The sequence below is a fragment of the Sinocyclocheilus anshuiensis genome, unplaced genomic scaffold (assembly GCF_001515605.1).
Source record: "Sinocyclocheilus anshuiensis isolate Anshui unplaced genomic scaffold, SAMN03320099.WGS_v1.1 scaffold238, whole genome shotgun sequence".
NCBI classification, from domain to species: domain Eukaryota; kingdom Metazoa; phylum Chordata; class Actinopteri; order Cypriniformes; family Cyprinidae; genus Sinocyclocheilus; species Sinocyclocheilus anshuiensis.
The window spans coordinates 1,842,674-1,867,693 of NW_015547674.1; the positions used below are offsets into that span (position 1 = coordinate 1,842,674).

General features: G+C 37.9%; 2 protein-coding genes across 7 annotated transcripts in view; one reads left to right on the forward strand and one right to left on the reverse strand.

Moving 5' to 3' along the window:
* The window catches only part of LOC107702961 (ankyrin-1-like), a 149,477-nt gene extending 135,805 nt beyond the window's left edge, over window positions 1–13,672 (forward strand). For all 6 annotated transcript variants that reach the window (XM_016505430.1, XM_016505431.1, XM_016505433.1 and 3 more), the window contains 4 exons: window positions 3,963–4,046; window positions 7,710–7,853; window positions 9,834–9,931; window positions 12,422–13,672. In XM_016505430.1, the coding sequence (XP_016360916.1) occupies window positions 3,963–4,046; window positions 7,710–7,853; window positions 9,834–9,908 (303 nt within the window). In that variant the 3' untranslated portion in view covers window positions 9,909–9,931; window positions 12,422–13,672. The remainder of the gene's footprint in view (window positions 1–3,962; window positions 4,047–7,709; window positions 7,854–9,833; window positions 9,932–12,421) is intronic.
* A 4,851-nt stretch (window positions 13,673–18,523) lies between these two features.
* LOC107702893 (nodal homolog) lies at window positions 18,524–22,135 on the reverse strand. The gene is made up of 3 exons (XM_016505334.1): window positions 21,859–22,135; window positions 19,729–20,507; window positions 18,524–18,676 (listed from the first exon to the last, which is right to left on the reverse strand). Exons 1-3 carry the CDS (start codon window positions 22,133–22,135, stop codon window positions 18,524–18,526), a joined length of 1,209 nt encoding a protein of 402 aa, XP_016360820.1.
* Window positions 22,136–25,020: the final 2,885 nt, after the last annotated feature.

The window sequence follows — 25,020 nt, forward strand, 5'->3', positions numbered from 1 at the left end:
TTTTTTTTTTTTTTTTTTTTTTTGAGGGGAGGCAAGTCAAGCTATTTGAACTGCATGCTGCTGATTACCATACCATTAAAAAATGCATTGCCAGAAATGTACTTACAATGTACACTACTGTCTGGGGTCAGTAAGTGTTATTTTATTTATTTATTTATTTATTTATTGAAAGAAATTAACAATTGTATTCAAAGACACTTTAAATTGATTAAAAGTAACAGTATAAAGACATTTATAATGTTACAAAAGATTTCTGTTAAATCAATTCTGTTCTTTTGACCTTTCTATTCATTTAAAGATCCTGAAAAAAAGTATCCAGATTTCCACAAAAAATATTCGGCAACACAACTGTTTTCAACATTGATAATAATCAGAAATGTTTATTGAACAGCAAAGCCGCATATTAGAATGATTTCTGAAGATCATGTGAAACTGAAGACTGGAGTAATGATGCTGAAAATACAGCTGCGCATCACAACAATAAATTACTTTTTTAAATATATTACAATAGAAAACAGTTATGTTAAATTGTAAAACTATTTCACAATATTACTGTTTTTTACTGTACTATTTTTACACATATTAAAAACATTTTTAAAATCTTACTGACCCAGAATTTTTGACCAGTAGTGTAAGTCTAATGAAAAACGTCTTTGTTTTTAATACATTTACATTTACATTTAGTCATTTAGCAGACGCTTTTAACATGTTAATAATTAACATGAATCTTGAAAGTAATCTGACACAAACATTCTGACGAAAATTTATATTGTGTAATTGATGCAAATGTCTGCTTAGTTTAACTCTGTAATACTACATGTAAACCAAAGGAGGTACCTGGTGTGAAACTGCTGTTGTTGAAATGTTAGCAGCTGTTCGTTCACTCCCAAACTAAGAGCCGCAACAAGAGAGTTGTCCTCACATTGTGGGTATTTAAAGCATACAGATCACATGTGCAATCAGACACTGGACAGAAGGGATGTGTTTTTGGAAAGCTGAGAGAGAGAGAGAGAGAGAGAGAGAGAGAGAGAGAGAGTGCAGTCAAAAAAGGAAGCTAAAGCCAACCACATTCCCAACACAGCTGAATAAAGAAATGGCCGAAGAAGGAATAGGCTCAGATTAAGAATTGCCTGCTTTCTTCAAATGAAAGCTGTGGAAAGAGTGGAAGACTAGGGGACGATAACATCCTTCCCCAAATCTCTGGACCTCACCTCGCTGTTGGAGCGTGTTTCTGAGTGCTTGTGTGAGAGTGACGCCACACTATGTGGGCACTAGTGACTGAACTGCTGTTCAGCTTCGTGCTGTTGGCCTTCATGGTCATCAGCTGCCAAAACGTCTTGCATATCGCCAGCAGCTCTGTCCGATCGGTGCTGGCCTGCATTCACACTCAACTGGATCGTGAGCTGGGTGAGAATGAAAGTGTGGCTGACGAAGAGGAAAATGTCACCACTCGAGTTGTGCGCCGCAGAGTTATATTGAAGGTACCGATGGTTGTTGTCGATATTTAATCCAGAATATTTCTTAAAGACGCTGCCCTAAAAGAGAGACTTCAGCTGTAGTGAAATGTGTAAGGTTGTAAATCTAGGGGATTACAGTGATGCTTGGGTGGTTGGTTTCAGTTTCACTTGGCCTCATTTGAGTGCACTCCTGCAAACAAGCATGAAATGCCAGTGGTCTGTAAGAACAGTAGTACAGTGCACAACTAATTGATTCGTTGTGAGTAAAGAATTATTCTTATAGAACATTATTGTGAATGTTAAAGCAGCCATATGGCACTAAACACTGGATGTTACAGGCTCTGTATTAGAGGTTAGTCTAGTCATTGACACATGTTGAATTCCAACATTCCTCAGACACATCTTTCTTGCACTTTTCACATAAACTGTTTTGTAAATTTGTTAGGTTTTATACATTTATATAAAAGATTGGCAACCTTTCCTGTCTGCTGACCTCCTGAAGGATACTTTTTAAAGGGGTCATGCTTTTTTTGGTCACACTTTAGTTTAGGGACCAATTCTCTCTAACTAACTATTAACTGTGACTTTTGCCTCAATAGACTCCTAATTTGCGGCTTATTAATAGTTAGTAAGGTTTAGGTATGGGGTGGATCAAGGGATCTAAAATACGGTCATGCAGAATAAAACATTAATATGTGCTTTATAAGTACTAATAAACAGACAATACAGTATGCTAGTAATATGCATGCTGATAAGCAACTTGTTAATAGTGAAAATTGGTCCCTAAACTAAAGTGTTGCCCTTTTTTTTAAGGTTCACTTATAATTTTAGTAGATCTCTGCAGCAAAAACAAAAACAAAACATAAAAACATATATTGTGGTGCTTTGTCTCCTTTAACATTGATCAATAAAAGTCTAAAACTTTTGCTATATTGTTTATAATATAGCTTCTTATATGTCAAAAGATCTATGAAAAATTGATTCCTCATGTCAAGACCACTTTAAGTCATTTCAGTGGTGGACGAAGTAGTCAATTCAAGTACTTGAGTAAAAGTACAGATGACAAAATATTACTTCTTTAAGAGTATTCTCCTTAATTCTTCTTTAAGTTCTCCTTTTCAATTTAACTTGAGTCAAATTTTCAAAAGTAGTTGATTTTAATTGTACTTAAGTATTAAAATTCAAATGTACTGACCAATGAACAATGTTTACTTATTTTGCAATTTTAATAAGAAAGATTATTGGAAGAAGACACTTATATATTGATCTGCAAATAAGCAAAAAATTTAATTTTAATACTAAAACATACATTGTCAAAACATTAAACTTCAATATACTAAAATATCTAATTAAGTTAATTCAAGTGTGCAAACAAGTGGAAATAAAATATACTATTTAGTATTTTAAAATGAAGAAAAACAATGTGTGTAAATGTGTGGTGCTGGTGACTATATAAAAACGGATTTGCAACATGGGGTAAAATCTGTTAACATTTTAGCAAGAATGCAATTGATTTATCATCAAAAGCTTCAATCAAATCAGTACATTTCACAAATTAATCATTCATTGCAATTTGCAAACAATTCAACGAGTTCATTGAAAATAATCAGTTTGATTGTGAATCGGATATCATTATCACATCTGGGAGCAGGTGTCAGTTTATTCAGTTCGACATAACAAAGAGCAAAACAATTTCAATGAATATAATGGGGTAAAAAGTATGATATTATGCTTTGGAATGTAGTAGAGTAAACATTTCCCAAATGAAAAATACTCTGATATATAGCAGATCATTTAAAAATTTTTACTTAAATACAGTAACAAAGTTAAAATACTTAGATGTCCTAGTAAATATAATGCATGTAAGACTTAATGACTAATTTTTTTATTGTTTTCATTTCATGCATTTAATCATTAAATTGTGCTTTTTTCATTATTTTAATTTGGTATTGGCATTTCTATCACCCTGCATCACAAATCCACAATACCACCTGGAAACACTGGTAAACAGTGATGTATCCCACTCATGATAGATACATTGACCTCTGTATCAAAGCTTTAGCTTTTGCATGGGTGGTTTGTCAGTGTTTCATTTAAAATAATTTATGTTGTGTTTATAAGTCTGTAATTTGCTCCTGTTTTTTACTCAGAGTGCAATGGTGCACCGAGGAATAAATCTGACGATATACGTATTCAAATATGTTTATTACAGAGAGAAGAATAATTCCCTTAACAGCAGCTTTAAGCTGTGAAGGTGTGAAATCTGAAACCAGCAGCCAGCTGATGCTCACTCTCTGGAGTCCTTGTTTGCACAGGAGCGTTGTAGTTGAATAGTGATACACTGCTCATTTTAAAGGCGGATTTTAAATACGGATCATTTTGACCTTTAGCCAACATATTTTGACTAGACACAGGATGGTTGCGAGCATGTCAAACCAAAGAATGAGTGAAGCACACAAAGGACCATGTCACCTTTTTAAGTTGCTTTTATCATATCTCATCTAGGGTGATGAGGCAGAGGATCTTCCAGGAGAGCAAGTGAGCGAGGAGCAATTTACAGATGAGCATGGCAACATCGTCACCAAAAAGGTCAGCAGTCTCATCCTGCTTCTTTGCCTGCAGCAAAGTCATTTCCGCTCATTCGCATGTGAAATCCATCTCAAATGCATCTCAGTAATCATTTTGTTAAGCTTTGCAAATGAAAATTGAAAAATTCTTGCTCTGTTCCAAAGCTTAATGAGCTGCCCTCGTAGACGTAGGACTCAGGATGTTTTTGCCTTTCAGTCAGTCACGTTCAATGTTGCATCAGAATCACTGACGAATTGGGATCTCCCCTGAGAGCCCAATCACCTTTGATTGTAACAAAACAAGCCAATGGACATTGGCATGCAAGATTTGCATCGCGCATCCCATCCGCGCAGCGGTATATAAGGAAGAGCGTATGTAATCGCACATTCAGCTTTTTGCTTCAGAGCCGAGCGTTTGTGTTCTAAAGCAATCGTCTGAGAGTGTGCAGTACGAGCGTTTGGAAGCTCTGTAAAATGGTGTTGGTGTGACGGCACGTCAGCGGTGGTCGCGTTCGTTGGTGCATTTCCTGTTGCCACTGGAGCTTTCTAAAAGAGCCTTCTGCACACTGCAGATAAGTAACGGTATGTCAGTTGTGCTGCGACCTTCCCCTGGGTGCTTCAGCACTTGAAAAGAGCAATCTCCCTAAAAGAGTGACACGGGTGTGACGTTGCGTCTTTTTAAAGATGTCATTCCACCCGTGTGTTTCTGGATTGTCTGACAGTCACAATCACTGTCTCACGTGCCTGGCTTAAAGCACGCTGAGCTGGCTTTCGTGGATGAGTCAAGTTCCCATTGCGGGAAAATGACCATTGTGATGTTGTGTTCAAGGCTCGAGTACCTCAAACGAGGTGGAGTCCCCTCTGCTATACCCTGATCTAGTTCCTCCTCACGGGGGAAGACTACTTCAGCGAATAGCCAGGGTGGCCTGAGGATCACAGTGAGGGCTCCCCTGCCGTATGTCTCTGTGGGCCCCTCACTCCTCTAGCACATCGCAAGCTGTGGAGCTTCCGGATGACGGTGCTGGTACTTTTAATGGGGGACCTAGCGTCTCATTCGGGGCTCAGGCGGTGGACTGGATGTCGATCGCTGCATCGGAGGGTGAGCTAGAGTCCTCAGAGTATGAAGATTTGGCTGCGTTGCCCCCTTTGGGGAAGGTAGCGTTGACCAAGTCATACCCAGAGCTGACACCTATGCTTTCCCAGGCCGCCGAGAGCATCGGACTCTTGTGGAAGCCTCCACTGTGTCCCGAACGTTTGAGGCTGGATGATTGGTACTTGGGGGTGCAACACGCTGACCACCAGCATCCATCCCTGGTACCTTTCTTTCCGGAGGTGCATAAAGAGGTAACTAAGTCGTGGAGGGCACCCTACTCTGCCCTCACTACCCTCGATGGTGGAGCAGCCAAGGGATACGTCAAGATCCCCCAAGTCGAGAGAGCTATTGCAATGCAGTTGTGCCCGCAGAGTGCTTCCGCCTGGCGGGGTAATCTGCATCTCCCATCCAAGGCCTGTAAGTTCACACTTACGGCCAAGGCTTACAGAGCTGCTGGACTGGCTGCTTCTGCCTTGCATGCCATGGCCCTCCTGCAAGTTTATCAGGCCAAGGCACTAATACAAATGCACGAGGTTAGTTCTGACCCAGGTTTGATGTAGGAGCTGCACACATTGACAGAACTCGCCCTACGAGCGATGAAAGTCACTGCATGGTCCCTGTGTCCGGTAATGTCCACCCTGGTGGTCCAGGAGCGCCACCAATGGCTGAACCTGGCAGATATGAGGGAGGCCGACAAATACAAATTTCTTGACTCCCCGATCTCCCAGGCTGGCCTCTTCGGCAACGCAGTCAAGAACTTTGCCCAACAGTTCTTGGCCACACAAAAGCAGATGGAGGCAATCAAGTACACCCTGCCCCGGCGGCCCGCTGCTGTCTCCACCTTGCCACCGGCTGCAGCCCCTCCATCTGTTTGTCACTGTGGGTGCCCTCCTGCGGCCCCCACCTCTGCTCCCACACGGCCACAGCAGTAGCCTCCACCCAAGCCGCAGTGTGGAGCGGGCCACAGGAAAGCGGTGCAGCCCGTCTCGGCCCCTACCAGGCCTGTATAGCATCAGAGCAAGTGCGTCCCTGAGTCAGGTGACCTAGGGATACAAGATCCTGCTTTTCAGGAGATGGTGATCGCACCACTCTTTCCCCCGGAGAAGGGCCGGGTGGAGAATCTTTTGTTAAGTTTGAGTTCTGTTCCACCACTGGCCTCACAGTCAGCGGTACCCAAAATTTCATGAAAAGAGGAGTTTCCTCTTTCTCTGGGTCCCAAGAGGGTGCGGATTGCAGTGTGCGACGCTGTGCCTCGCCACTCTCATCACCCTTTTCAGTCGCCAGCAGACAGCAGGGCGCGGTTCGAGGACACCATGCCTTCTCATGCACCCTCTGTTATCCAGAGTATTATGTGGAGGGAACAGAGACGTCCCTGAATGTGAATGTGCGATTGCGCACGCTCTTCCTTATATACCCGCTGTGCGGGAGGGGTGCACAATGGAAATCTCGTACACAAATATTGTCCATTGGCTCGTTTTGTTACACTCAAATGTGATTGGGCTCTCAGGCGAGATCCCAGTTCGTCAGTCGTTCTGACGTAACATCTCCGTTCCCTCCTTCAGGGAACGAGGGTTACATACGTAACCAAGATGTTTCTGAATTCTATATACAGCCCCTTTAAATTACAAAAAACTAGTCAATGCTGCTAGCTGAGTGTTCCTAAACGGCTTAGGGAGTTTCATTCATCTATGAATGACAAATATGCATCACATAAAGTTTTTTAGTTTCTTTATGTTAAAGCTGTGTAATCAAAATGCATTATTTTAAACATATTATGCATTATATTATACTGTCTATGTGTCTATGTAAAGCACTTAAATGTGCCACATGGGGTTAGGAAGGTGTCTGTATAGGTAGCAGACAGCAAGGCAGCTCATTCAATTTTGAAACAGTTCTTAGAGTCAACATGAAGTAAAAATTGAACAGAGTAATTCAGTAGCGGTTGACAAAGAAACGCATGTTTATGTTGAGATACTCTTGAAGGTGAACCTTGCCATTTTTCCTGGACACGTCCTTGCCAGGATTTCTATATTGCCTAAAATATACAGGTTTTGGCTTTGTTTTCCTGTTTTCATACTGGCTGAAGGTAATGATCGAAAAGTAGTTTGACCAATAACATGCAGGAATTGTACATAATCGACCAATCGTGGCGCGTGAGAAGGTGGGATCTACAGAGAACGGTCAAAGCAATGCAAATTCCTCACAAACGCACATATTAGGTGTGTTTGCCTTGAAGCAGTGCTGTGCAGAACTATTGGTGTATTACATCAAAGAACTACGAGAGCGATTCGAAAGCATAAGGAGCGTCTGCTCTCTATAGCTCTCACAGTACTTTGATATCATAACATCGATTGGTCTGCGCAGAGTAAACAAAGCCAAAACCTGGTTAGTTTAGGCAATATAGAAATCCTGGCCAGGACGTGTCCAGGAAAAATGGCACATATGGTCACCCAAGGTGAACCTGACTTGCAAATTACTTTGACATTACTTTTGCATGTTTATTACATTGTTTTTCATCTTCTCCTTCATTCCTTCTCATGCACCCTCGGCTCATCCACCAATTGTCAATGATCTCACCCATCCGTGACGTAGATTGTGAGGAAGGTGGTCCGGAGAGGAAAAGGGGAGGAAGGGGGTCAGGAGCTCATCATAGAAGGGCTGTCGCAGGATATCAATGAGCCAGACGTTGATGGAGAACAGTACATGAGCTATGCCATCCTGGGCCGTGACAGCAAGGTGGGCTTTTGAGTTAGCTGGGCTTGTTACGCCAGGACTGACAGGATGTGGTGGTTTGATGAGGAATATGCTGCTAGATGCTTGAATATAGTAAAGGCTTAGACCAGGAAACACCAAAGTTTTTTTCTTTTTTCTTTCTTTTCCTTTTTTTTTTTTTTGCATTATAGATCTTATAGAAGATGCAGCCTATAGATGTGCTCCACATAAGACTGAAGATTATAGTGTATCTGCAAGAATGCTCCATGAATCCTTTAAAGGAAATTAAACATTTCACCTTTAAGAAACACAACAAGAGTTCTCCAGGTTATTGAAGAAAAGGACATTTGTAAGGAGAAATAACATGTCCCAAGTTACTGAAATGCTGGGAGGACAATACATGCTCTGGATAATGTGAGAAGCTCGTAAGCCTGTATAGATGCACTTTAAACTTTAGAAACTTTTAATAAATGTGTCCTTAATATTAGAATTTGAAGTAATCATATCATTGGAGTTCAGTGCTTAATATCACCCCAGTGCATCATTGTTGTACTTTCTCTTGGGCACTTTTTTCATTTCCTGATTTTCTTTCCGTTCCAAATAGAGGAATCAGTCAGAACCAGAATTAATGATATTCAGTGTGATTTGGAGAAAAATAACATTGCATTTTGCAGGCCTAATGTTTATTTAATAGGACCATGCTACTCTACTCATACTACTATTTCTGCAGTATGCAGTATGTACTGTGCAAACTATCTGTATGGAATACTGACCTATATACCCATGGAATACTGCAGTGTACAGAAGAATCCATTTCCAAAATCATCAACCCATATTTAACATCTTTTTCTTTACTCACTATTTAATCTGACTGACAAATGGTGTGACATTTCGCACAAAGTTGGAATATTTTATTTAAATTAAATTTATTGATTGTATTATTAATTTCATTTAAATGTATTTCCAAGAACATGACTGGAAATTACTCACTAAATTAAACATACTGAAGTCCTGTGTTGCATACTACTGTTTAAAGCACTGAATACTGCATACACTTTAAAAAAATGCTGTGTTGTTTCAACCCAGCTTTGGGTCAAATATGGACTAACCCAACCATTGAGTTAAATTTTTGAATTAAAATTGTAACCCAAAAGTTGGGTTAGTCTATATTTGACCCAAAGTTGGGTTGAAACAACACAGCATTTTTTTTTGTAGAGTGTATTGTTTCACATACTATTTTTAAATACACTGAAAAAAATGGTAAAATCAAAAATATTATGCAACATCACTAAACCAACCTATAAACATTTATACCAACAAAACCATTTTTATGGGTTAAAATTAAGTATATTTAAGGTAACAATTGCAGGTTACCACTTTTTACAGTGTAGTAAGCACTATGCAGTGTATACTGTGGAGTATGTGGTAAGCAATGCATTAGTATTCATTCTGTACAAAGCCTATGCTGCTTGTGAGTTTTAGGAATGAGACTTTCAGATCTTGTAGAGGAAATGACATCACCGGGTTGATTTCATATGTGATTCCTCTTTGTGGGCATCCCAGTTAACCCTCATTGATAACTGCATTTGATGTTCATTATCATTCATTTCTATATGGTTCATGTCACGTTTCCCTGTATGCGCTCGACTTGAATTAAACTTCTCTTTGCCCAGACTGTGAATGTGCCCGTCCTTCTGTGCTGGCCTTTTCTGATGCAATTTGCTTTTCTCTTTCTATCCTGTTCTATATATCCTCTCCCATTTATTTTCTCCTGAACCATGCCTCTCTTCTCCATGCTGTCTTCTTGTTTTGTGTGTTATATGCACGTTCTGCTTATTGAACTTGATCTCTTTTCCGTTAACACATCACCTAATTGTTTCACTTTGCCCTCTTCCATCTGTTCCGTTACTCCTTGTTACTCATTCACACTCCCATCCCTTCATTTCTCTGTGCTCCCCTGGATCCGCTCCTCTCCTCTCCCGCCCCACCTGCCCTCCGCCATAGCCGGATGTTGTGGATGTGAAGAGGGGAGGTACTCAAATAGTCAAATGTGCGAGTCTGCGGAGAGTAAAGCAGTGAGTCTGACTCGCTCCTCCCTCCAGGTACAGAATATTGCTGCACTTTGTGCTAGTGTAATCCTCCTAACCAACGGGATTCAGTTAAAAAATCAGATTTTTCCAACTCAGGCCTGAACACCATTACTGATCAACAAAGTTGCCAGTTTTTAAACTATTACCCTCAATCCTAAATATGCAGTTATATCCTTACTAAGTACAAATAGTTATTTAGCATTCCTAAGCCTGATCCTAAAGTACTAAGCTACTGTTCAAATGTTTGTGGTTTTTGATAGTTTTTAATGTTTTTGAAAGCCTCTTAAAGTGATGGTTCACCCAAAAATGAAGAAATGTATTAGTCATTTACTCACCCTCAAGTTGTTCCAAAGCTGTATGAATTTCTTTCTTCTGTTGAACAAAAAAAGACATTTTAAAGAAAGTTGGTAGCTAACTAAAGTTGCTGGTAGCCATTGACTTCTATAGAATTTTTTTTCCCATACTATGGAAGTCAATGGCTACCAGCAACTGACTGGTTACCAACATTCTTAAAAACATCTTCTTTTCTGTTCAACAGAAGAAAGAAATTCATACATTAAATGTCAGAAATGTTGGGGTAAACTATCCCTTTAAGTTCACCAAGGCTGCATTTGTTTGATAAAAACACAGTAAAACGGTAATACTGTGAATTATTATTACAATGTAAAATAACTGTTTTAATATGTTTTCAAATGTAATTTATGTCTGTGATCAAAGCTGAATTTTTAGCGTCATTACTCCAGTCTTCAGTGTCACATGATTCTTCAGAAATCATTCTAATATGCTGATTTCCTGCTCAAGAAACATTTCTGATTATTATCAATGTTGAAAACAGTTGTGCTGCTTTAATCAGTTTAATGCATCCTTGCTGAAAATAATTTCTTTAGAAGAAAAAAATACTGACCTCAAACTTTTGAACTAGTTAAAAAGGGTGAATTCATAAACTTCTAAACAGATATAGATATACTTAAGAATAGACAACTATATGAATTCATATAGCATCACTCAATAATTATAATTATTTATATAAAATATAATAATTTCAATAAATGCAGAATTTGGGTAGATAGCAAGGTTTTTTTTTGGTAATGAATTTGACACAAATTGACTAATATTCTGATATAAAAGACTATTTTAAACAATTTTTAATAAATAATTTGGCTACATTCTATCTTGTTAATAATAGCTATCGTAAGTCATTGGGAGATAACGCACCGCTCCTGAGAATGAATCAGTTATTAGGTTGTTTGAATTTATAATTGTCTTTAATATATAATTATAATATATTGAATTATATTATCAAGCAGTATTGAGGCCATCAGATCCAACTTTGTTAATATATAAGACGTTCTGTTCCAAAAAAATATACTGATAACCTGTTTAGTTACAGCTAGTAAGTGCGTTTTAAAGGAACAATGTCTCAAATAATTTATTGGACAATGAAAGCAATAGTGGCCTATAAAAATCATCTGAGTGAGCATGTGTAGGCTATGATAATAGCTGGATTTTAAAATAAAAATGAAACATTTAAGCATAGAGGTACATATACTAATTGTGTATAAGGTGTGCCCCAAAGTTATGTTGTTGGATGTTGTACTTTCTTAGCCCACGTTTCACCTCACTGCATTAACTTATAAATTCCTCTGACATCTTGTCCATTTCCAACTAATATTGGAATAATATCCTTCCCTTTTAGTTACAGAATAACTCTTGATTATGTATTTTACCCATGGTCATGATCCTATGGAATGTATACAGGATCCTATTCCTGTCCTCTCATAATTTGGAATCCCAATGGGATCTAATAAGAATCATCTATGAATCATACTAGAATTGAAATTGCAGAATTTTTGATTCTTGTTAGATTTGTGTAATGTTTACGTTTATTTTTGCAGCAATGCCATAGAAGATCCATTTCTGGTTCCTCAAAAAACCTTTCAGTGAACAGTTATTAAAAGAACAATTTTTTTTTCTCAGTGTGAAGGACATTTTAATAATCTAAAGAACCTTTTTCCACTAAGAACCTGCAAAGGCTCAATGGATGTTAAAGGTTCTTTATGGAACCACTGAAGCCAATGAAGAACCTTTATTTTAAGAGTACTAAAAGCACACATTTTCCTTAAATTAATTTTGATGTTCTACTGAGATATTTGATCCTTTTGGGAATTTTATTTTCAAAGATCCTGTACACGTTCCTTTGAGTTTTGTTAACTGGTAATTGGTGTCAGACCCGTATAAAAGCATGCTGTATTTATTTTTATATTAAGGCATAGTTTGAATTAGCAAGGTCATTTATGGTCACTGTTTGCTCTAAATGGTTGATCAGTTGAACTACCAGCTGGTAGATCTGGTTTTGACCTGGAAAATAATACTAGTAAGAGCTGGTAGACCAACTTGGACCAGCAACAAACCAGCTAAAGCATGCTGTTTTGATCGGAAAGTCATGATTTCTTGTAAGATCGCAGATTCATTGTAACCTTCCTTTCTATTTTTCCAACCTAGGACTTGACACCTACACCCGAACCATCCTTCACTGACACATGATGGGCGTCAAATAAAGAAGAAAACCGAACTAGAGCACCGGCGATAGATGATGGATGTCAACTACGAAAAAGAGATTTTAGGACTTTTTTAACAAGCAAAACAAACACTAGTGGCTAGAGGCATGATTTCTTATAAAAATGAAACCAAACAATGAAAAAAAGCAAGCACTTGAGAAGTGCTTCTTGTAATCTCAATATCAGCATGTGAAAGTGCTGTCGCATGGCCTGCCTTTACATACAGCACTGACTGCAAGCAATTATGAGGTGAGAAAATACTGTCGTACCGCAAGGGCTGTAAAATGGTGTGGGGAAGGACTTTGGCCAACTGGATGTGGTTTGGGGGCATGTGGGACACAAAAGCTAGTTTTAATCAGAGTTTCCTGAAATGTAGTCTTCCACGCGAGTCTAGAACACAGTACTATTGAAAAGGTTTCCCACCAGGAGGAGTCTGACCCTCTTGTACTGGTATTATACATAATATGCACTCAAATATGATGTGAATGTACCTTCTGTGTGCGTGTGTTCTTTTACACAGACAAAAAAAAATGACAACAACCTATGCGATGATGCTGCTGCTGCTGCTACTGCTGCTGCTGCTGTCTCAATACTTGCTCCTGAATTCTTGTTCAGTCCAATATTACGTGTCTTGTGTATTGTAAAGGTATAATTGTGTAGCAAATGAGCTGTGAAGTCCTGTGTTGCCTGAGATAGACTAGGCTCAAGGGATACAATTTGCAGTTGTACATTGGATACAGTGCATTGGACATACTTTCAAATCACCGTGGGGCTCTATATGTACACGTTTGCAGCGCTGCAGCAAGATTGTTTTTGTTCTGTATACATTGCAAACCTCTGTGTCATATGAGCTTCCTCTCAGTAACTTGATATGCACAGAGGAGCTTATATGCATAATATTAACATTTACATTATCCACCATTCGCATTTGCTTTATAGTGGAAAGAGTCCTTAGGAGCAAAAAAGCAATCATTTTATTTTTTCTCGTTATAAATGATTGTTAAAAAGTCTAACCTTTCAGTGAAGTAAAATTGTTCGTAAAATGTAGATAAAGGCTGTCAGTAGATTCAAATAATTATTCACAATTAATCTTGTGGTTTGTTTTGTAGGTAATAATTCAACCTATTCCTAAGGAAAGAAAATTAAAAAATTATGGTGCAAAGATATTTGGTAACACTTTACAATAAGGTACGAAATTTGCTGACATTAGTTAACATGAACTAACAATGAAAACTAAGTCGTTAGGGTTAGGGTTTAGTAACTAAAGCATTATTAATTAATCTTAGTTTGTTTAACTTTGGCAGCCCAAAAACCAACATCGTCTTACCTAGACATGACACAAGTCTTGCCAGCCCTGCATTTATCACCCTTCTAGTGATTTCTATTCAGTTTTCTCTTTTCTGAGGCCAGTATGTCTAGATTTGAGAGTCTTCCCCAATATGAAATCCCTTTTATCCCATATCCATATATAGCTTAAGCCCAAAGTGTACTTTTATGCTTAAATATCATCATCAGCATAGTATGTGCATGCTGTACACACACAGACTGATGTACTGTATATGTTGGGCTTTACTCTACAGGTTTGCAGTGGGATATGAAAGCTTGATTAGTGACCTTGGTTTGCCAATTATTGGCAAAACATTTAATACTAGTATTACTACTACTGCTATTACTAATATTCTATATATCTTCCCTGAAAGGTTAGATATTTTCTCATCTTTTCAGCATAATAGACATTTGTTTTCATTGTCTTTTTGTTCACCATTACAGATGATGCTAATACTCATGGTGCGCACTATATATTATTTTTAGGGAGAGCAACACACTCCGTATTGTTTCTCATTTTTAAAACCAAACATTTTCATTGATGAGAATAGATGTGTAATATTTTTTTAGGCACTCAACACATGCTTGACAAAAAGGTGTGAACACTTCAGACATCTTTGCCTCTCTTACGCTTGATGAAGACACGTAGCCACTGAGCACTGTGATCAGACTGTTCACTGTCCCACAGCAGAACAGACCTGACTTCATAAACGCACACACAGACACTAATAATAATGTGGATTATCTGGACCTGCACTGACGTTATTCTTTTCCACTCGTATCTTTCTTCGGGAGTTGTTTAGCTACAACAGCCAGTCCAGTTGTAGAGCTGTTGTTTCCATGCACAGCTCAACACTATATCATATTATGCAAATGGTGATCACTGCAGCACTGGTTGGCCATCATGCAAACAATCTCATTTTAGATCACTTATTTATGTAGCATCTGAACACAGCATACAGCCTTCAACCTGAAATCATCCTTTGAATTTAAAGGGTGAAACAAAATAATCTCAAAAACCTCAAATCAACATCTCAGATGTATGGAAATAATATTCTGATTCTGATATCATAAGAGCATGATACCAAATATAGGCCATTTATTGTAGCATTGTATGTCATGCTGTAGCATTGTTATTTAAAGCTTCATTGTCTTTGGTTCTTTGTACATCACATTCAAGTCACATGAATAACACTGAATCTACATTTTTAAGCATCACTTTTAACATTTTTTATATTATTCATAGAATCAATTCATATACGGATGCACATTAATGATAGAAAATAATACATGAATGTCTTCCATTAAATAAAAAATATTATTTTATAATATATTATTGTTTTTTAATCATCCATTTTGCCGATGGATTATTAAAGTTTTTTTTAGTTTTTTTATATTATTGGGATATAAAATTCATTGACTCACTGGGAAAATAATTTCCCAACCATGCACTGAAACTCTTGGATGTAATAATAGAAGTCAACAAGCTCTTTATTCATATCCTATGTGCATTTTTTTTTTTTTTTAAATCAGGTTTCAGATGTTTCTCATTTACGTGGTTTGGGATTTCCAGCACTTAAGGTTGAATTTCTAGGAATAAATTAATGCGGCCACTCTGCTGGCATTGATGGGTCCTCCCTCCAGTCCCTCCCTGAACAAAACTCAAACCGCACAGATCACAGTGGCTGCGTAAAGTATTTGGGCCGGTCCATTCCAGTATGGCAGCAAGGATACGTCAAATTAGCAATGCAGTTGTTTGATGTCTAAGCAATGGTTTAAACAAACCTCTTGCAAAAATGTGAACTGTTGCAAAATGACAGAATATTTATACTCCTATTTACTACAGAATGATCTGAAATCAGTATAAACGCAATAGCATATTACAAAAAAAGGAATGCAAAATGCACACTTGCACAGAAAAAGATGTTTTTAATACATCTTTTAATACATATATATAATTATATTTAATTAGAATGCTTTGCACTTGCAAGTGGGAATTTATGACCTGCTATTTGGGAATATGGGAATACTTTAATGTCATGGATGTACTTATAGCATCTTAGCAAACAAGACTTCAGGGGGGTGCCTGTGGGAATATAGAAGCATTGTGCTTCTTTAAAGTTTCTTTCGTTTTGTTTATGGATTTATTTTTATCGCTACTATAGGTCTTTGAATCAGACAAGATTTTAAATGTCTATAGAAATATATAGAAATATTCAACCCTGTACACCAGCCGAAGATACATTTACAGAATTAATAAAGAAATAAAAACTCACAAATGGATTTTTGTGGTCACCCTTTTTTATTGTTCTCTTGGCGAATATATTGCATTAAAGGAATAGTTCATCCCAAAATGAAAATTTGCTCACCCTCAGGCCATCCAAGATGTAGATGAGTTTGTTTCTTCATCAGGTTTGGAGAAATGTAGCATTGCATCAGTGTCTCAGCAATGGATGCTCTGCAGTGAATGGGTGCCGTCAGAATGAGAGTCCAAACAACTGATAAAAACATCACAATAATCCACAAGTAATCCACACCACTCCAGTCCATCAGTTAACATCTTGTGAAGTGAAAAGCTGCAAGTTTGTAAAAAAAAAAAAAATTCTATCATTAAGACTTTTTAACGTTAAACCGTTGCTTCTGGCTAAAATTCGAGTCCATAATCTATAATAACACTTCCTCCAGTTAGCTGTTTTGGACTGTTTTCACTTGTAAACGGTGCTTGATCTGTGCATATTTCTCTTCTGATTCAGACGAGACGACTTTTTCACCAGAGAAAGCAAGATTATAGATGGAGGACGTATTAATGATGGTTCAAACATTCAGCTTTTCACTTCACAAGACTTTAATTGATGCAATGGAGTCATGAGGAAATCATTCTTTCAATTGCGTAAATAAACTTTAAATCACTCTTGTGCCCCAGGTTTCTTGCATATTGAAACCTTCTGACTGGAGGACAAAAACAATAAAGCCTCACAATGCATTATTAAAACAGTATAATTTCAAGCCAAATGCTTATTTTTCCTTGGTTGCATATATATATATATATATATATATATATATATTATTTTATTTATTTATTTATTTATTTTTTTTTGTTCTTAACATATGTTGTTTGTATATCTGGAGTTTGTAACAAAAATAATTTCCCCCTGGGATTATTAAAGTATTTCTGATTCTTTAGCAAGTCTACTGTTGTGTATTTTCACAACAGAGTTTTGACTTATTTTCCGTGTGTTCCGAGTGCCCTGAAGCCCTTTTAAATGAAGCAGCTTGAGATAGTGAACATGTTAACAGGCTCACATCTGGGCTGCCCATGACACAAAGCCTAATAGCAGTTTTATTGTACACAAACCTTGCAGACCACCCAACACTAATAATGACATCTACATAAAGTGTGATGATCCTGACACCTCTACATAACACCCACCCTTCAAATACTTTTCCTTCTTAACAGCTTTTAGTAACACATTCTCACAGCACCCATCCTGGTGGGATTTTTGGACATGAAGATGTGCTTTAATTAGACAAAAGGAGTGAGGCAATGTGTCCATTGAGAGGATCAGAAGGCCTGCAGGCTGACAAATCCATCAGTTTTAACAATAAACCGTCACTTCTGGTCAAAATACCAGGCCATAATCCATAATAATAATTCCTCCGGTGAAAAGGTCCATCCCCTGTTGTCCTCTCGCATCAAAATACACCCACAGTCTATATATTCCATATCTGTGCATATTTCTCTCCTGATTCAGATGAGAAGACTTTTTCCACTGGAGAAAGTTATATTATGGATAGAGGACTTGTATTTTAGCTGAAAGCAACAATTTATAGTTAGTTAAAAAGTTTAAAACAGTTAAAAACATCTTAATGATGGATTTGTTTCTTACAAACACGCAGCTTTTGTCTTCTCCATATGTTATCTGATGGACTGGATTATTGTGATGTTTTTATCAGCTGTTTGGACTCTCATTCTGACGGCACCCATTCACTGCAGAGCATCCATTGCTGAGACACTGATGCAATGCTACATTTCTACAAACCTGATGAAGAAACAAGCTCATCTACATCTTGGATGGCCTTTACAGCAAATTTTCATTTTTGGGTGAATGATTCCTTTGCATTTCAATTATGTGTGTTCAGGTTATAGCCACCAATGTCATCAAGCATTAGAGATGTCAGTTTTACTCACTATAGACATTTCTTTTAAATGTTAAAACATTTTAGAATTTAGCAAATTTATTTAATTAATTTAAAGCTCCATTTGAGTAAACCAATATACAAATAAGAAATCACTAGGGCTATACTAAAATGATGATTGCCCAAACTACAGTACAACATATAACAAAGTCAACAAAATAAAATACTGAAATAATGTTCTGCTTTATTGGTTTTTTATATTTTATATAAAAATGTATCAAACCTGCTGATAATGATACAAAAAAACACATTTCACATCACATTTTATCACAATGCATATTTACATTAAGTAAAAATATAGCCTACGCTCCCAAATACAAAATATTTACATGAATTTCTTTTAAATATTAAATATTTCCTTAATTTGCACAGCATTTCAGTGGTTTTTTGTTTGGAATTCTCTAAACTCATGTGTTTTCGTTCAAAAACGTAATTATGGAATGTTTTTAAACCTTGTAAGCGTTATTAGAGCAACCCACTGGAAGTGCATCGTCAGAGTTCTATGACAACACAGCAACACACTTCACTGACAACCGCACTCCTCCACGATCATGTCCTCGTGGTGGCGCATGACCACACCATCGCCTTCATAGTACAGCATGGAGAGCGGGCTGAGGCGCGTCGGCACACATGACGGACAGGTGACGCGCTCCGGATGGTAAACCTTCAACAAACTCTGGAAAAAGAAAGCAAGCAGAACATTATATCACCCATATATTTCCGTTAACTATAGGCTACACCTCAATTAAACGCTCAATTACCTCAAATTAAACATTAAAAAGCTTTTAATTCTAGATCGTTTTGTTTTGGTCGAAGTGGGGTCATTTTTCACCATACAAAAAATAAATTACATGTTGCATATACAGTAGTAAAAATGACCAATTATACATTGCATTAAAAAAATTAAAAATGACATTATGACAGTGACAATCACAATACGTTCCCCTTCAGTTTTTTTTATTATTTTCATCTCAGTGTTTATTCTTAATAGTTTATTATTACAGTAAGACAGTAATGAACATCATCCTGTAAGCACACAATGTTTTTATGCAAATCACCATAAAATGATATGCATTACAACAAATATGTATAAATAGCCCAGCTAACAAAAATACGCTCTAAGAATGTTTTGTAAACTTTCCCAATAAGAATGTTTCCTTTTTTTTTTTTTTTTAAATCTATCTATCTGTCTATCTATCTATCTCTCTATCTATCTATATATATATATATATATATATGTCTGTCTATCTGTCTGTCTGTCTGTCTATCTATATATCTATCTATGAATGGTAAGGCAACATTCCATTTGATCGTTTTTATCATTATGGGAATGTTACTTTTGAATGTTCTCTGGATATTCTGAATCAAGTAACATTTAAAAACGTTAAAGACTAAAACGTTTTAGAAAAAAAAACATTCCATGAATGATGTATAAATAATGTTTTTCTACTAATGTTTTAAGAACGTTATTAAAGACCAGATAACTTTAAGCGAACGCTCTGTTAATGTTCTAAGAACTTTAAGAGAACCTTGCCGGAACAAGTGAAGTTATGAGAATGTTCCCTGTTACTTTATCATTTAGATCAATTTTATTATTATTATTATTGTTAATAATTTTTTTTAGCTAATCAGGAATGAGAAATGGACATAAACTTCTGTTCACTTGTCTAGTAAAATTTTTTTTTTTTTTTTTTTTGACATTGAATTAAGTACTGTTAAGTATCTCACCTGCATATAGGCGTGGTTTGTTGGGTTGAAAGACTCGTCCAGCGGACTTGGGCATTCGCCTTCGCAGCGGTAAGCATTAAAACGCTTTGGATGCACGATCCATTCATCCCATCCAATCTGATCAAAATCCACCCACATATCGACTCGCCGACAAAGTGACCCTTGTTGTTGCTCTAGAGGTGTTACTATTCCCGTGGCGTTTCTATCATCCGTTGCGCGCATCCTTTCGACCCGGTTCCTTTTGTGGCGACGAGCTTGAGCTGCGTCTGGTGCCCGGTTCAGGACGACATATTTGGAGTGCGCCACTGTACTGATCAAGCTGGAGGCCCGTTGTCGGCCAGTGTGGGAAAATTTGTTTTTGTAGAAAACTACAATCATAACTCGTTCTGCAGTGGGATGCTGGATTTTTCGTCGCCAGTTATCTGTAACCAGTTCAGGTAAGTCTTCCCCGCTCCCAGAGCCCTCTCCGTCCTCAGGTGTCTCCGTCCCCTGACTCAACCAGTGCTCGAGTAGCTCAGTGATGTTGAAAACTCTCCAGGCTGATGTTGGAGTGCCGGGCACTGACTTGATGCTACCTATAAAAAGTCGCTTATGGCGACAAAACACAGAGTCAGACTCACAATCCTGTTTGCGTAAGTGGAAGACGTCCACAATAATGCGTCTGGATGCAGAAAACGCTGGCAGCCGGACGCGGAGCTCCGAAAGTTGAATGCTGTCGCTCGCTGAGAGGGAAGACATGTCAAAAGTGATGGTCCATCGCTCGCCAATTTGATGACAGTCTGGAAAATAAACAGAAAATGTTCATCACCTCTTACTAAACAAGGCAGTGGATCAAATAAACCTGCTTAGCATAGAAATCAATGGAGTTTTCAAACAAAAGATCAAAGGTTGACGAAGCGCATTGAAATGCTCAAAACTAGGCCAATTTTAAGGTTAAGAATGAACGGACATGCTTCTTAAAATGTCTTAAAAACGTAACGAGTAGGCCTGAAACACTGAAAATTATTTTTAAGGAATCAGATGAAAGTTACAATCAGATTGAAACAGATTTTTAATAACAGACAAGTATGGCTAGATATTAATTCAACAATACAATATCAGCATACTAAATGACATTCTGAAAAGAAAGAGAGAGGGGAACAAATAATTATCTTCCTTTTTCGAAAAGAAAACCTTCATAGTAAGCACTAAAGATTCTTGCATTTCTAGTAAAATAAGTAGCCTACTTAATAAGCTACTAAATAAGAACGGGTCATATAAATAAAATATATTGATAGGCGTATATTAACTTAATTTTGTATTGTGACATTATTTTCAACACAACTAAACATTTAATGGGAACTTTACTGCCTTTTAACGAGTTTCAGTAATTATTAAAAAAAAAAAAGTAATCATTCTTTGAGCAGGTTTGGTGAGATTCACTCAGTGGCGCAGCATCAGGTTCTGTCAGAGCCAAATGTCAGGACGGACGAGCTGCTTGACAGGAGATGTGTATTGAACCTCTCGGTCTAACAGACGTCTGAAGGGCTAATACACACACCCGTGTACATAAAACAGCCAGCTCTTTAAAGTTGAATAAGCATTGTGACACTACTGAGTTGTAAAACCTGAGGGTCAGATAGCTCGAGAGCTGATAATGAGCCCACAAGTTCCCCAGATGCTGTGGCTTTACTCTTTTACTCTTCTTTAAAACGCATGTGCTTATTGTTACTAACACGAAAAATCTTGCTTGCTTGTTTGCATTCGGACCTATATTCCTGACCACTTACAAAATGACTTGGTACAGTTGGTATAAGGATGCAATATCATGTTTGGTAGATATAATGTATAGCCTAGATTAAATGCAATGTAAGTCGCTTTGGATAAAAGCGTCTGCCAAATACATAAATGTAATGAAATAGGCTACGAGTGCTGATGAATGATTAGTTATGACATGGTTGTGCACTGTAAAAAGTGTCACCCTGATTAAACCCATTAAGTGAGTTTTGTTCGTATAAATCGATGTAAATCGATTCAGTGGTTGAATAAAACCATTCAATTTAGATGTCAATTTTCAGTGTACCATATGACCTTTTTGTTAGGTTGAGCACATTTTGCATACAAAAATGCGTGTTGTAGTGCGTGTTTTACCTTGCGCAATCAGGCTTAGGACGAAGTCAGACTGGTGAAGAGCTGGGCTGTCGGCACTGGCTGGAGTAGTAGGCATCTTACCGCTTAAGTCTCTGTATAACTGCATCATGTACAGCGGGTACCTGGGATACGACTGGAGACTGAGGTCGGAATATGAACCTACGAAGGCTTTACGATGTTCTCCCACGAGCGCGCTGCGATTAGAGATCTTTACGCAGCCCGCGTGCATCAGGGAAACCACCAAGACGGCGAACAATACGATTGGCTGAGTTTCCATTGCGAATCAATGAAGTTTTCAACTGTGAACCGATCGACCGCGTCCGATTCCTCCTCCTGGCTCGTCTGAGGTCCGAGTGATCGGGGAGGCCGAGCTGTGGACAGTGCTTTTAAAGTGTGCAGCTGGCCCCTGATGACCTCTGTCATCTTGTAGCGTCCGCGGAATCCCTCTGATCCATGAGGCACATCAGAGGAGAGCGGAGCTGTCAAGTTCACTGCTTCTCGAAACTGCGCAGGCTTTTATTTGCGCGAGGCGTGACACTCGTCTGCTCCAACGTGACAGCGACATCCTTTGATTTTGGGCCACCCAAATTTAAGCCATCTTGTTGATTCAACATTTTACATGTTTTTTTTTTTTTTTTAACCAGTGAAATGCCTACTTTGAAATCAAATTAGGTATTTATTTCTATTTTAAATGCCCATGCGATACACAAGCAGTTACTCAGCTATTCTGTAGTATTAAAATAATGGTAACACTTTATTTTATGGACCAATTCTCATTATTAACTAGTATGCATATTACTAGTATATTGGTACTTACGAAGCACATATTAATGCCTTATTCTGCATGAGCATATTTTAGATCCCTTAATCCATCCCGTACCTAAACTTAACAACTACCTTGAGACATAAGTCATGGTTAATAGTTAGTTAATACTGAGAATTGGTTCCAAAACTAAAGTGTGACCAAAAATATATATTATACAACTATATACATTATATACTATATACTACTATATATAATATATATTACATAACTGTTCTATTTAATATTATAAAAGTAGGATAGACAGACAGACAGACAGACAGACAGATAGATAGATAGATAGATAGATAGATAGATGCCCAAACAAGGGCCAAAATGCAATAATGGAGAAATAATTTTTTTTTTAAATTTGGTAAGATGAGTTTTTATTTACTGAATTCAAATGAAAGGCAGTATGTCTAGTTTGCAATCGGTCTGTTGCTGTTTTAAAAGAGTACAATATCCGTCGTCATTATGAAACTAAACATTCTGCAGCTTTCTCAAAGTACAGCGGCGAGGCATGAAAACAGAAGGCTAACAAGCCGCTTGCCAGATTTCTATCCGAGCAGAGCGCGCTGCTTCGTCCTTCATCAGCACAAGAAAGTGCCACACGGGCCAGTTATCAGGTTTCCGCTCTGATTGCTAAAAGTGGAAGAGCCTTCGCTACTGGAAAGTTCATCAAAGAATGTCTTGCAGTGTGTCCTTCTCAGGTACAAATGTTCTCACAAATCAGCCTGTCAAGAAATACTGTTACCCGACGCATAGAGGACATGGCACAAGACATCGGCGAGCAAATCAAGGCAAAGGCAGGTGCGTTCTCTGCCTTTTCAATAGCATGCGACGAGAGCACCGACGTATCTGATTCTGCACAGCTGTTGGTATTTTTTGCGTGGAGTAAATGAAAATTTTGAAGTGACACAAGAGCTGGCTGGCATTGAGACCCTTTCTGGTACTACTAAAGGAGAAGATCTTTTTTTGCTGTTGAGAGAGTGAAAAAACGAATTAAAGTGGGAGAAGATGACTGGCATTACAACTGATGGAGCGTCGGTGTAGTGCCGAAATTTGCATCCTGCCAGATTATGCACCCCCTCGTTGAAATCGCTACCTGATTGTCTAATCCCAACCCCACCCCTAATCCTAACCCCTCCCCCACACCTACTCCTAAACCTACCAATACTAGGGGGTGCATAATTTGGCAGGGTGCAAATTTCGGCACTACACCGGCAATGATAGGGAGGAAATCTGGCCTTTCTGGTGTCTCAGAAAGTCAGTGAATGTGGAGGAAAAGTTGTGACGTACCACTGCATTTTACATCAGGAACAGCTATGTGCAAAATCTGTCTGGTTTGTGGATGTGATGCAACAATATATGCTCCAAGGTGTTTTCTCACCGACTGTTCAAGGCACTGCTGGATGAGATGCGCAATACGGCTGAGCCGAGGAAATGTTCTCAGGAGATTTTTTGATCTGCGTGATGAGATCAGAGTTTTTCAGGAAAGCAAGAATGGTAATATTCAAGTGCCCACTGATAAGAAATGGCTCTCTGACCTGGCTTTCCTTGTGGATGAACTTGAAAAATAAGGACCAGCTTCATATCTCTCATTAGAGGTCACTGACATCGCAAGCACATGGTTTTATTCCTTACAACTTGTCTAGTGTATTCGGCATTGAACTCCATTGTATTATAAAAGTGATGGTTTGTTTTTATTGTAATAAGTTCATTGAACTATAAAACTTGAAAAAAATAAAGCTCCATTAGTTAATCAGATTAAAGAGTAATGTTTTATATTTATTTTAAATATTATGAAACAAATGAGGGGAACCCATGCTAACTTAAACAATACAGTTTGGTATATGATGCAGAATTTTGCAGCAAAATTCAAGTTAGATTTTTGGCCATTCATAGGAAAAAATTTGGGCACCCTTGATGCATTACTACAAATGCAATCCTTTTTTTTTTTCTTTTTTCCATTATATTTGTTGTTACTTACCTGGTGAGTTTATTGTTCAAATTAAAATTCAAAGTGAAAAATATAAACAAGAGGTTTAACCTCTCTAGAACTGAAACATAATAGGAATGTTTCCAGATATGTTTTCCTATTAAAACAACAGTCGTTTTAATGTGGCACACAGGTGTAATATAAAGGAATCACACCAGTGATAGGAAAGGATCCTATGATACAGTTCTGACACAATCCTTTTGGACCAGAGCAGCTTTAGCAGGAACCTCTGGGACCAGGGAGGTTAAGAGAGGAGCTCTGGGACTGGAGCAGCTTGGACACCAGCTCTGGCTGAGGCGACGACTGGTAACACTGACGGCCTTGGCTGGAACTTCTTTGGCAGCCATGGCATGAATCACTG

Excerpts from the sequence above, each read along its gene's own strand:
- LOC107702893 (XM_016505334.1), bottom strand. The coding sequence starts at position 22,135 with ATGGAAACTCAGCCAATCGTATTGTTCGCCGTCTTGGTGGTTTCCCTG. Across the intron at positions 20,508-21,858 it reads CCTAAGCCTGATTGCGCAAG|ACTGTCATCAAATTGGCGAG; the intron begins GTAAAACACGCA and ends TTTATTTTCCAG. Across the intron at positions 18,677-19,728 it reads CAAACCACGCCTATATGCAG|AGTTTGTTGAAGGTTTACCA; the intron begins GTGAGATACTTA and ends TTCTTTTTCCAG.